The sequence below is a fragment of the Jatropha curcas genome, chromosome 2 (assembly GCF_041381405.1).
Source record: "Jatropha curcas cultivar XTBG-Jc1 chromosome 2, XTBG_Jcur_1.0, whole genome shotgun sequence".
Classification (NCBI taxonomy): Eukaryota; Viridiplantae; Streptophyta; class Magnoliopsida; order Malpighiales; family Euphorbiaceae; genus Jatropha; species Jatropha curcas.
In genome coordinates, this window is record NC_143152.1 from 5779779 (window position 1) to 5792860 (window position 13082).

General features: G+C 25.6%; 1 protein-coding gene across 2 annotated transcripts; it reads left to right on the forward strand.

The window, feature by feature from the left end:
* Positions 1 to 7468: 7468 nt before the first annotated feature.
* E2F3 (E2F transcription factor 3) lies at positions 7469 to 12612 on the forward strand. Of its 2 annotated transcripts, XM_012218958.2 has the most exons (15): positions 7469 to 7896; positions 8951 to 9131; positions 9351 to 9404; positions 9552 to 9637; positions 9714 to 9802; positions 9921 to 9975; positions 10216 to 10268; positions 10355 to 10405; positions 10505 to 10553; positions 10677 to 10742; positions 10836 to 10912; positions 11081 to 11312; positions 11753 to 11819; positions 11920 to 12046; positions 12110 to 12612. In XM_012218958.2, exons 1-15 carry the CDS (start codon positions 7684 to 7686, stop codon positions 12138 to 12140), a joined length of 1431 nt encoding a protein of 476 aa, XP_012074348.1. In that variant the 5' UTR covers positions 7469 to 7683; the 3' UTR covers positions 12141 to 12612. The 2 variants fall into 2 exon arrangements, with proteins under 2 accessions (XP_012074348.1, XP_089573368.1); XM_089717242.1 differs by having other exon boundaries at positions 11920 to 12612.
* Positions 12613 to 13082: the final 470 nt, after the last annotated feature.

The following is a 13082-nucleotide window of genomic DNA, read 5'->3' on the forward strand; positions in this document are numbered from 1 at the left end:
AACTTATTATTAAGTTTATTAATTATTAAATACAATAAACTTATTATTAAGTTTATTAATTATTGAAAAGAAATCGCAAAAATCAATTGTTAGGGGCCGATAATTTGTTGAAAATAGAAAATTAAGAGTTTTATAATTTAATTTTTTTTTAATTAGATAATCAAATAAAGAATAATGAAAAAAAATTCATGCAAGCAACTACATTCTTAATATTGTGTCACATCATCCAAAAAGGATTCAGCTTTTATATATTTAGATAGATAGATTATATGTATCTTTTAATCATGGATTCTTTTTTCTCAAAAATAATATGAGGAATGATGATAAAAATTTTGATTTGATTATATTTTTCTTATTTATAAATTTAGTAAGTAGGATTTTATTGAGATATATTTATAAAAACAATTATAAGATAGTTATTAAGTTGACAAGACGTGAAATCTATGGATTTTGTAAAATTAATGTGGAATTTTATATTTTATTATTTGGGATCGTTTGTTTCCGTAAAATAATTTATAAGAAAATATTTTTTCAATTTTTCATTGTTTGAGGCATTTAGGAAAATAAATCAACGGAAAATATTTTACTGGCCAAAGAAAAATTAACTCATTTTTTAAAGAAAATAACTTCTCATTTTCAAGAGAGTAAAATATTTTTCAGATATTGATAAATTTTATAAATCCATATTTTTTAATTCATTAATCATTGTAGACACTATCATAGTCATTATTTACCAGCGACTACCACCACTGGCTACCACTACCGAGGCTTTCATAATTTTTATATATATTTTTTGCATTCTTCTCATATTTAACAATAAGATTTTTAAATTATAAAATTTCTATTATTATTGATATTTTTATGGTACTAATTCTTTTTATGACGTGCGATGCATGTTGACTATACTTGTAATTATATGCTGATTTTTATACTCATTTATCCTTTCTATTTATATAATTAAAATATAAATTATTATTTAGATTACAATAAATATAGTGGTTTAATATATATAGTAATTTTTTTTAATTGTATATCTTAAACTGTAATATCTCATTAAAAAATTTGATATATTTGTTTCTCACTTTAAAATAGTAATTTAAATAAGAAATATGTCATCTATATGATCTCCAATATAGTGGTTCATATATATTTTATTATTCGCTAGTTGCTTTTATTTTTTTATTTAACTACCAAATTGATTTATAAAAATTATCATATAACTTTTATTTTCTGTTTTATAATTAACTTACATGTTTTGTTAATAACTTTCACTACAATCTATTTTAGTAAATAAATATACTTTAACAATAGAAAAAAAATTAATATAATATATTAAATTAAATATTTATAAAAATTATTTTTTTTATTTTTATTTTTTTATTCAATCAAAATCATGAAATCATTTAAAAATTTTATTAATAAAATTATATTCCTTAATAGAATGAATAAAATTTGAATTAAATAATATATCAATATAATTAATCAAATTTGAGATGTTTAAAAATAATAATTTTTTATCTTATTTTTTAACAAACCAAATTAGAGTGCAATTTGTAATTAAAAAAATTTAACTATAGCCTTTTAAAATTAAAATCTTAATTATTTAGATATATTTTTTAAAAAAAATCAAAAAAATAAAAATTTTCAAATGCCTACTTCTCAAAAATATTTTTCAAATGCCTCATATTTACACATATTCATTTAAAATAATAATATTGAAGATAAATTATAATAATAGTAAATAAAACAATAAATAATAAATAATAATTATAAATTATTAAAATTATTATTATTAATTTATATAATAATATAATAAAATATAATATAATCAGACATAATAAGATAATAATAATAAAATTTCAAATTTTGAAATGTTTAATTATCTATATGTATTTATCTATTGAAAAAAAGTTAAAAAAACATTCAATCAAATTATAGAGATATTATATATATATATTTATGTTAAAAATGTTTAATTGACTACCAAGATTATTTTACAGTATCTTAAAATTTATAAAGACAATATATGAAATCTCATTATTTCCTCTCCTTATTCTCACTTTTGTATAAAATATAGATAGATAGATAAATACATAGATATAATAATAATAATAATAATATATTATATATATTTCTAAAATTAAAATTTTCAATTGTTCATCATCCCACACACACATGTTCAATCTATTTAAAAATAAATTTTAAAAACTAAAAATTTGAAATTTGAAAGACTTAATTATATATATTCTATTTGAAATTTTATTTTTTAAAAAATATATCCAATCAATTTATACAAACATAAAGAAAAAATAATATTATAAAATAATTTATATTTTTTTTAATTATGTTCTAAATAGAATGTTTTAAATTATAATAAAAATATAATCAAATATTTAAAAATATATTCTAGTTTGTTTTATGATGTGCGTCGCTCGTTTTTGTTGCCAGTTTAATACTCTTAATTTATACTTATTTATTTTCATATACAATGTTAACTATTTATTATAATTTCTCTCTTATATGGTGTATATCTTTTTAATGTTAGAATTTCATCTTTTTATTGTAGATGCATAAATAGTTTAAAATAAGTTAAATATTCTAATCAAGTTAAATCTAACTGAATTTAGGTAATTTATATTTAAAATAATTGATTTTAATAATTTGTATATCTTTTAAGTTTAAAAATTATTTATACAATTTATCAATTTAAAAATATTAATTTAAATATAATTACTTAATAAATAAAAAATTTGAACTCCAATGAATTTTAATTTATACTAAATATAAAAAATATTTAAATTTATATTTAAATTATATAAAATTCATTTAGACCAAATAAGATTCAAATAAAATCATTAATATTTCATAGAACTTATGAATAGTTACAAAAATTTTAATTTTTTACATGTTTGACTTTATTATATATGATATTGTAAAGAAATTTTCCTTCACAATTTTTAATCAAGTGGTTTTACTTAATAAAATGAGGGATAACTTTTGAAACTAATTTTAGGTAGGTAAACATATAGGATCACCTTATTTTGAAACCATACCGAATTAAATAAAATTAAAATGAATTTTCAAAATGAAAACAGCTTCAAATTAAATATAGTTCAAAATTTAATCAGTTCAATCGGTTTTACATGCACTTTTAAGTTGGTCAATTTAAGCCTTTCACTAAAAACAAAAACTGAATAAAAAAAATTCAGTTGATCCATGCAAACTAAAAACCAACCTAAATAAGTTTTACCCGATGTTAAAATCCTTAAAATTAGAAAACATCCCTAAAATTGCAAAGGGATATAAGTTCACTTTTTTTAAAATAATCTTAGACCATTAATTAATATAATATTTAATTAATTAATCTAATAATAATATTTTTGAACATATTGAATAACTCCAACTAAGTGCAAAATTGACAAAGCATATCGTCCAATTCCTTTCTACTTACTATTTATCATTTTCTTTCTCTCTTTATTTTTAGTTATCTGATATGGGATAAATGGTTTAAACTTGATATATATATTTCACACAAATATATTCAAGATAAAATTAAAAGAACTATCAAATTTCACATAAACTATTAGATCAATTAAATATTTATTATTTTTATTATTGTATAAGATTTTTTTACCTTTATTGCCATATTCCAATTATTTCTAAGAGTATTATAAAAGAAAAATATCACATGTTTTTAATAATAAAAAAAGAAAAATATTAGGTAATTATTTTTTATCTTAGATAATCGTCTATAAAGAAAGTGAAGAAAAAAATTAATTAAATATTCTCATATACACCACTTTATCATTTATTATTTTTTCCAAAGAACTAAAAAAAAAAAAAGTTAAATAACATAATATTTATATGTAATATAATTTCAAAATTTTATATTTAAAATTTTATTCTATTTAAAAATATATCCAATCAAATCATACAAAGATAAAAAAGAATATTAATAAATATATATTTTTTCTATTTTTATCTCTCTCTTAAATAAAATACTTTAAAATATAATCAAAATATAATGAAATAAATAATAAATTTTCAAAATAAAATAGAAAAATTTTCAAATGTCTCACTGTCATATATATTTGTTAAAAAATAAATTTTAAAAAGATAAAACTTAAAATTTAAATACTTAATTATTTATATTTATTTATTTTAAAAATAATTTTTATAAATTATATCCAATCAACTAATAGACTATATATATAAATTTCACATAAATATATTCAAGAGAATATTAAAAGAAATATCAAATTTCACATAAACTGTTATATCAATTAAATATTTATTAATCTTATTATGTATAAATTTTTTTTACCTTTATTGCCATAATCCAATTATTTCTAAGAGTATTATAAAAGAAAAATATCACATATTATGTTGACAATAATCATTATATGTTCATTCTTTATACTCATTATATGTTCATTCTTTAACTTATCTAATTTTTTATTCATATAATATTAAATTATAAATTTTTATTTAGATTGAGTTGTTAAAATACATTATACTTTATAGACAATAATTTTTTTTTTTGTGTTATATGTCAACGTACTGATTCATACAGTTTTTATTATACGTTAGTTGCTTTCATTTTTTTTTAAAGAAAAACTAAATTAATTTATAAAAATCATCATATAGCTTTTATTATAAGTTTTATAATTAATTTACATCTTTTGTTAATAATTTTCACTATAATCTTTTATAATAAATATATACTTTAACAATAGAATAAAAAACCAATCTAATAAATTAAATTAAATATTTATAAATAATAACAAATTTTTATTTTTTTAGTCAATTAAAAACGTGAAAGCATTTAAAAATTATTAATAAAATTATATTCTTTAATAGAAGTAGGATTTGAATTATATAAGATATCAATATAACTAATAAAATTTGAGATTTTAAAAATAATAATTTTTATCTTAATTTTTAACCAATCAAATTTTAGTGTAATTTGTAATTAAAAAAAATTAATCATACTCTTTTTCAATCAAAAATTGAATCATTTAGATATATTTATTTAAAATAAGTTCAAAAAATATAAAAATTTTCAAATGCATCACATTTACATATATTATTTAAAAAAGTAATGTTGAAGCTAAATGATAAATTATAATAATAGTAAATTACTAAATTATAATTAATAATTTACATAATAATATAATGAAATAAAATATACTTAGACATAATAAGATAATAATAGTAAAAATTTAAAAATTTAAAAAACTTAATTTTATATATATATATCTATTAATAAAATTTAAAAAACATCCAATTAAATTGTAGAAATATTATATATATTTTTATGTTAAAAATTGTAATTAATTAAGAATAAGGTTATTTTATGATATCTTAAATTTTATAAGGAAAATATCAGCAATCTCATTATTTCCCCCTCATTCCCACTTTTATATATAGTATAAATTATAAATTTATTTTATTATCTATTAAGTTAAAGGGAGAAAAATAATTATAATAAATACATAAAATATGTAATATGTATTTAGCTCTAACATTTAATTTAAAACTAAATCGAATAAAATTAAAAATATATATGGTAAATAAATAAATTTTAAATTTTCATGTATAGCGTTATTATATAATATTAAAATAATTAAAATAAAATATATTTATTAATATATAATTAACGTTAATTATCTATTAAGCATAATATTTACAATAAAATTTAATTGGTATATACTTAACATTAATTATCTATTCAGTATAATATTTAAAATAAAATTTAATTGGTCATTAATTATATTATTTTGAAATATTTTAAATTTCATTAAGAGTATTATCGTATCGTTAATTATATATTAAGCATAATATTCAAAATAAAATTTAATTAATCATTGATAAGATTATTTTAGAACATTTAAAATTTCATTAAGGGCATTATATGTAATCCTATTATTCCCTTCTCATTTCCACTTTTATATATAGTATAGATAGATAGATTATGAGATCAAAATTTTAATATTTTTAACTAATTTTTAATATTACAACCAAATAACGGAAAATAAGTCATTTGAAAAATATTTTTTAATAAGTTATTTTCTTGTAAATTTTTTTATGGAAACAAACAGAGCATCGATTGAAAAAAAAAAACATTAATATATGAAGTTATTTTTAAAATAAAATAAGTGTTTTAAATTTTCTTATTAATGAAAATTATGGAATTTAAAAAAATTCCACTAATGAAAAAAAAAATCATCATTGCCTCAATTCCATCATTTGCAAAGAGACCTCAATTTTAATATTTTATATTAATGATTAAATTAAACTACTTAACTTTATTTCAAAGTACCTTTCAAGAACCTATTGATTTTGTTTTCTAACCATTTGAATAATCCATTGGTGTCATGTGTCTTAGGTGTTAGGTGCAATGGCAAATGGTAATTTGAGGATTCAATCATCATAAAAGCATATATATATATATATATATATATATATATATATATATATATATATATATATAAAAGCGTTGAGTTAGAGTTATTAGTAACAATAATAAAAAAAAAAGGATTATAATCACTATCAATAATTAGAAAAAAAAATCAATAACATTTGAGTGTAAGTCTAGGTATCTAGTGCCGTGAGTTGGATTGGATTTATTAATTAAAGTTTTTGATCCGCATATGCAAATTGATTTTTTTTTTTTTATATCCAATCTGACTCGTTGAATGTGTAAATCTCTGTAGATTTTAAACAGATTGGATTAGGTATGATTTCCACGTAAACTCGCGGGTCAAATAAATAATAAATAATAAAAATATTTTTAAATAAAATACAACTATTTAAGAGAAATTATCAAAACATTAAATATATTTTAAAATACAATTATACAATAATCTTCACAAACTATAAATATATTTTAATAACAATATTAAAATTAAATTTTTTAATAATAATTGATGATGACGATGATCATATCATAAGTAACAACAATGAAAAATTAAATTTCCTAGTAAGAAAGACAACTTACAAAATAAAAAAAAAAATAGTAACATAATTATACAATATATTTTAAATTACAATATACTCCAATAACAAGAATTCAAAATAAATTTATGCTAAAGAAAAAAGCAATAATTTAGTTCTATTTATATTTAAAGTTGAAAATCAAATCAAATCAAATTAACTTAAATAATTCACATATATATATATATATATATATGACATTATTTATAGGTTGAATCAAATTTGCGGGTTTATCTAGGTGAATCCGTGATTCATCACAACCCATGAATTATAAAGATGACTCGCACTGGTCGAATCGGTTTACAACAGTTTATATGCAACCTAATATTATCCAGATTTTCCAACCCTTCCTAAATAATTTTATAAGGATGAAAATGAAAATGAACAAGAAGTTTTATGGGCTCAAAGTATAAAACAAAAAATTAAGTAATAAATTCTCGTATATATATTTTCCACTATTATTCTTCCCTCCACATCTATCCCAAACTAAAAATTCCCTCCTTCCCTCGTTTTCTGCTCTCTTCTTCCCTTAACCCCCACTTTGCATCAAAAACCCTCCACTTTCTATCTTTCGCCCTCTAAACCCCCCTCTCCACCTTCTCTCCCTAACTTCTCAGATCTCCATTTACTTTATCCAATCGGATTCTCTGTTTCTCTCTCCCCGCTGATTATTTTTTCTCCATTGCCATGTCCGGCAGCGCTAGAGCATCCACCCGCCCGCCCGCCACGGCGGCCTCGTCTCCTCCACAGGGACCGATCCTGCCGCCTCTTAGACGGCATCTTGCTTTTGCCACAATGAAGCCGCCGTTTGTTCCTCCTGATGATTACCATCGGTTTAGTTCTCCAAGTAAAAATAAAGCCGCCGATCGGGAAGTTGAGGGTATTGTCGTGAGGTCTCCTGTAAGTTTCCTTTACTGTATGCATATGCATGTAATTGTAATTGTATATGTCGTTCTGGAGTGAACTTAATTTTTATCCCATTTGAAGTAATGTGTTTTTGGGGGGAATTTTATATTTCGCGTACATGACGTTGTTTGAGTAATTTGGTTTGAAATGAAAGTAAAATCTCTTTTAATGCTGTTTGATTCTGGGCTTATTGTCTGTTTGGTTAATGAGAAATCATCGGGAAGGGGGATTTGGTTATTTCGGCAATTGTGTGAGATTCCAAATTGTAGTTTGCAGAACTCAAATGGTGTTTGATAATATTGCACTCTCTCATTACTTTTATTTAACTAATGATAAGTTGCTATGTTTTTCACTTAGTTGATTCTTGGGCAATGTAGATGCAATTCAAGTGAACTTTGGGTGGGTTTGGAAGTAAGGATTGTGTCTCAATACCATTTGTTTCTTAGGAGACATCAATTAGCACAATAGTCGTGTTCTTCTTTTTAATTGTTCTCCCCCATTTGATCTGGCTGTAGATTTTTATAGTACTTCATGTACAGATTTCTTTCCAGCTCAAACTGTTTTCTACATTCCTTTTTATTGAAATGTAATGGAGTCTTTGTGTCTTCTATTAGGGAGGGCTTGTATGACCAAGATGCTATCATTTCCACTTGCTGAATTAGTTGCTATGCATTCCAAATATTTTTGAACTGCTAATGCTTAGCCTATGAGTGAAGCCTTCTATTATGTATGAGGAAGTCTTAACCATCACAGTTCTGCATGCCTGGTTTCCTACATTATTTAGGGGCTATTATTGAATTCTCATTGTCATCCACCATATCTTCTGTTTATAATTGCATTTTCTTAGAAAACAGTTATAATGGGGCTCACAGTTGTTTCATAGTCTGAATTTATGTTACTTAAAAATGGACATGTGCTTTATTATCATAATTGCATACTTGAACATGCCTTCTCAAGGTTTTGCTAATGTATTTAAAGTGATATCATGGATAATCTGGCTTTTGCCTGTCATTTAATATGATTATGCATTTCATTTGGTGCGTTGCAGCCTTTAAAACGAAAGGGCAGCTCGGGTGAAAACCGTGGCGATTCTAGTGAATGGGCAAGTAGTGATGTATCTAATAGTCCTTTCCAAACACCAGTGTCTGCAAAAGGGGGAAGGATATACAACAGATCAAAGGCCTCAAAGGGCAATAGATCAGGGCCTCAGACCCCAGTGTCAAAAATTGGTATAAGTTTGAATTGCCTTTAGTGTGCTCTCATTTTCTGCTTAAGATAGTTTGCATGAGCTTCAGGAGATCTTAGTCTTTGGAGATAAGGTGTTAGGCATTATAAATCTAGTTTCTTCAAGCAATTTATAATGTATTCACATGCTGAAAGGGTCTTTACTTTTTCGAGCATCCCCAGAAAAGAGAAACCTGATGATTTAAATTTGTGTGATCTTGCAGATTCTCCCTCTCCTCTTACACCAGCTGGAAGCTGCCGTTATGACAGTTCCCTAGGTAATCTTGAAAACGTTTAATCTCAGGTTGGATTAAATTTATTCTGATGATGCCTATATGGCTGTTTTATCTATAAGCTGTGGTATTATTTAGCGGTTAAAAGCTTTCATCTATGTTTATGGAGAAAAATGTGCCAACATTTTTCAGGTCTTTTGACAAAGAAATTTGTCAATCTAATTAAGCATGCTGAAGATGGTATGCTTGACCTAAACAAGGCTGCAGAAACTTTGGAGGTGATCATATTGCTGATTGAATGGTTGCATTATTGAAAACCATTTTATACTTACCAAGGGCTTTTCATTGAAACAGGTGCAGAAGAGGCGGATATATGACATTACAAATGTCTTGGAAGGAATTGGTCTCATTGAAAAGAAGCTCAAAAATAGGATACGTTGGAAGTAATTTGACAGCAATAAATACTACGAATATTCAGAACAATTTTGTTTTTCTGCATTTGATTTTATTAAACATTGCATTACATAGGAATTTATGTGTAGATTTTGAATGGTTGATCAGGGGAGTTGATGCTTCAAGACCAGGAGAGCCAGATGGAGATGCCTCTTTATTGCAGGTACATGGAAGCAGATAATGCTTTATTGTTGTACCAACCGCAATGGGTGTTTTCCCTTCCCATTTGTTATCACAGGCTTCATTTTTCTGCATCTGTTTGTTTTAATATAGCTGTTCGCAGAATATTTGTTCAATTCTGGAATATCTTCTAATCTGTTTTACATGATGCCATTCATATGATGAAAAAGAAATGCATCCCTTCTGGAGAGACAGGATTTAACTTTTTTCTTTTTTCCTGCAGGCAGAGATTGAAAAGCTTTCGATGGAAGAGCGTGGACTAGATGACCAAATAAGGTTACACGATTGATTTCCTTATTAGAGTGGTTGATGTTGCACTCTTCGATCCATTGGATAGTGCTGATGCTCTTAAAATTTTGCAGAGAAATGCAAGAAAGACTCAAAGGCTTTAGTGAAGATGAAATCAGTCAAAAGTAATATATTCTGCCCTAGGCCCTCTATACCGTATATAAATCTGAAGTAGTGCTGCACCCTAGTTAATAATGCCATTATTCATTTTCCAACGATTTCAGGTGGCTTTTTGTGACTGAAGAAGACATTAAGAACATACCTTGTTTTCAGGTTGGTTTATATTCTGCTTGTTTTTCTTTTTTGATATGATCCTTCTGAATTTTGATTCTGATCTCAGTAATCTTTTTCTATGCTCAACTAGACTTCCTAATCTTTTTTTTTTTTTTTGGCCAGAATGAAACACTCATAGCAATTAAAGCTCCCCATGGAACTACCCTGGAAGTCCCTGATCCAGACGAGGTAATTCAAAAGAAAATCTCGTAAGGAGAAATTGACTAGTTGATGATCTATATCATATTCTTGATGTTTGAACTGACTTGCTTTATACACCAGGCTGTTGAATATCCACAGAGGAGATACAGGATAATTCTTAGAAGCACAATGGGTCCAATTGATGTTTACCTTGTAAGGTGTGACTGCCTTCTCTATGGCACAGAAGTATCCACTCAAGAAACATTTATGTCTATTACCCCTTAGCAAATCATTGTTTTGTGTGGATCATATGATTGAAAATGTTATCAGTGTAGTTTTTCATTTTTCTTTTCTATTTCCCATTTTAATACATTCTGTTCTTACAGTCAATTTGAGGAGAACTTTGAGGAGATGAACGGTGAGCCATCTACTAGTTTCCCACATGCTTCTAGTTCTGGATCTAATGAAATCCCAGCAAGAGAGATCATAAATGAGCAGAGAATGATGAAAAGGTTTGAGCCTCAGGTGCACCAACAAGTACACAGTTCATTTCTTGACCTTGATGCTTCACAAGATCTGGCTGGGGGAATGATGAAGATTGTTCCTTCCGATGTTAATGTAAGTGTTCTTTATGCCGAGTTTTTGTTCTTACTGATAAGTGTTATTGTCACAAATGAGATTGATATCATTGATTTATGAAGACATGCAAGTGCGTGTAAATGGCTTGCATGTGAACCTCTGGCTTCAAGCTTCAGTCATACATCCAATTTTATGACTGCAGTTGGTAGGATCTTAACAAGAGTATACTGCCTGGGTTCAAATTTTAAAACCTATCATATTACTTCTTTTACACTTAATGTTGTATTTTAATCCATTTATTCATTAGTCCCAATTCAAAATCGTCTTATATGGCTAGTGTGGATAGAAAAATGGAAGATGGCGTTCTGCATGTTGCATGAAGATTTTTCAGACCATGATATATCCCAATGGATTAAAATTGATAATTTCAGACTTCTCCTAGTAATTCTTACCAAATATTAATTTTGTTATCTTTTCAGAATGATGCAGATTACTGGCTTCTTTCAGATGCTGATGTTAGCATTACAGACATGTGGAGGACAGATAGTATCCTGCTTAAAATTTTTGCTCTTTTCTATCACAATTCGCCCAACCCTTTTCCTTTGGTATTCAAAATCTAAACGCTGAATCCTTGACTCATATTTAGCGAATGTTGAATGGAGTGAGGACATGCTTTCTGCTGACTTTGGAATCCCTGACGTCCATACTCCTAGGGCACAAACCCCACCATCGGGAATAGCTGAAGTGCCATCTGGTGGAAACTCTACTCAGAGGTAAATGCTAATTTTGCTCGCGAGCTAATTCTCGAAACTCGAACTCATTTCTCTATGAAGCAGAAATCTCCTATGCCAATTATTTTCTGCTTAAAACGCCAATGCGTTGCGTTGCCTGTGGAGTGGAAATTGGAGCAGCATATGGAAGAAGCTGACAGATGGTAAGCTGGGACTTAGTCCTATACATTTGACTAGAGTTGCATTTATTTGACCACAGTGGTCCATCTGCAAATAAAATAAAAGCCACCAAAACAAAAAAGAAAAAGGAAAAAGAAACAGGAATTCAATACCGAGTGGGATGGTGGAATGGGAATTTGATACTGAGGGGGATAGAATAGGCAGTCGAATTATTATAGGTTCAGAAACATGAAGTCCCTATTGTGTGCATTTGGTATTTGAATGCAACAAAGTCTAATCTGCTGTAAGAATGGTGCACAGTATAATTTCAAGGTAGAAATACCCGCCACCAGAATTGATTCAATTGTATCTTTTCATAAATCTTTTTTTTTTAGTTCTAATTTTTAATTTTAATGGGTTGAATCAACTGGTTTGGTTCATTTGGTTCAGTTTGGCTTTTGAAAACATAGTTATTCTTATTTGTCGAGATGTTAAAAGGGCTACAAGGAAATCACGAAATTGAGAAATCGAAAGCAGCCACACACAAGCTAGGAACATAAAAATGGCCACAAACTGAAAGCAGCCACTAGGAGTTTCTCCTTTTTATTCTCCTTTTTGTTATATCTTTGGACACTAAAATGTGATTATAATTTTTGTCCCCATTGGTGTTGACACGTCATTTTCATTATATGGACCCTTTTTGACACATTACAAACTTATCTACTCACGGTTTGACATCGTCGAAACTCTGTATTTTATCAAAAAAAATCCTTGACCAACTCAAACTTTATAAGAGGCCTGAATTTACAAATTTTGGTAATATTGTTTACTCTTTATCATATTAATAATAACAGTTTTTTGGTATTTTTAACATTTATATGAAAAATATTCTCTTGATATATGATTAGTATAATCTTTA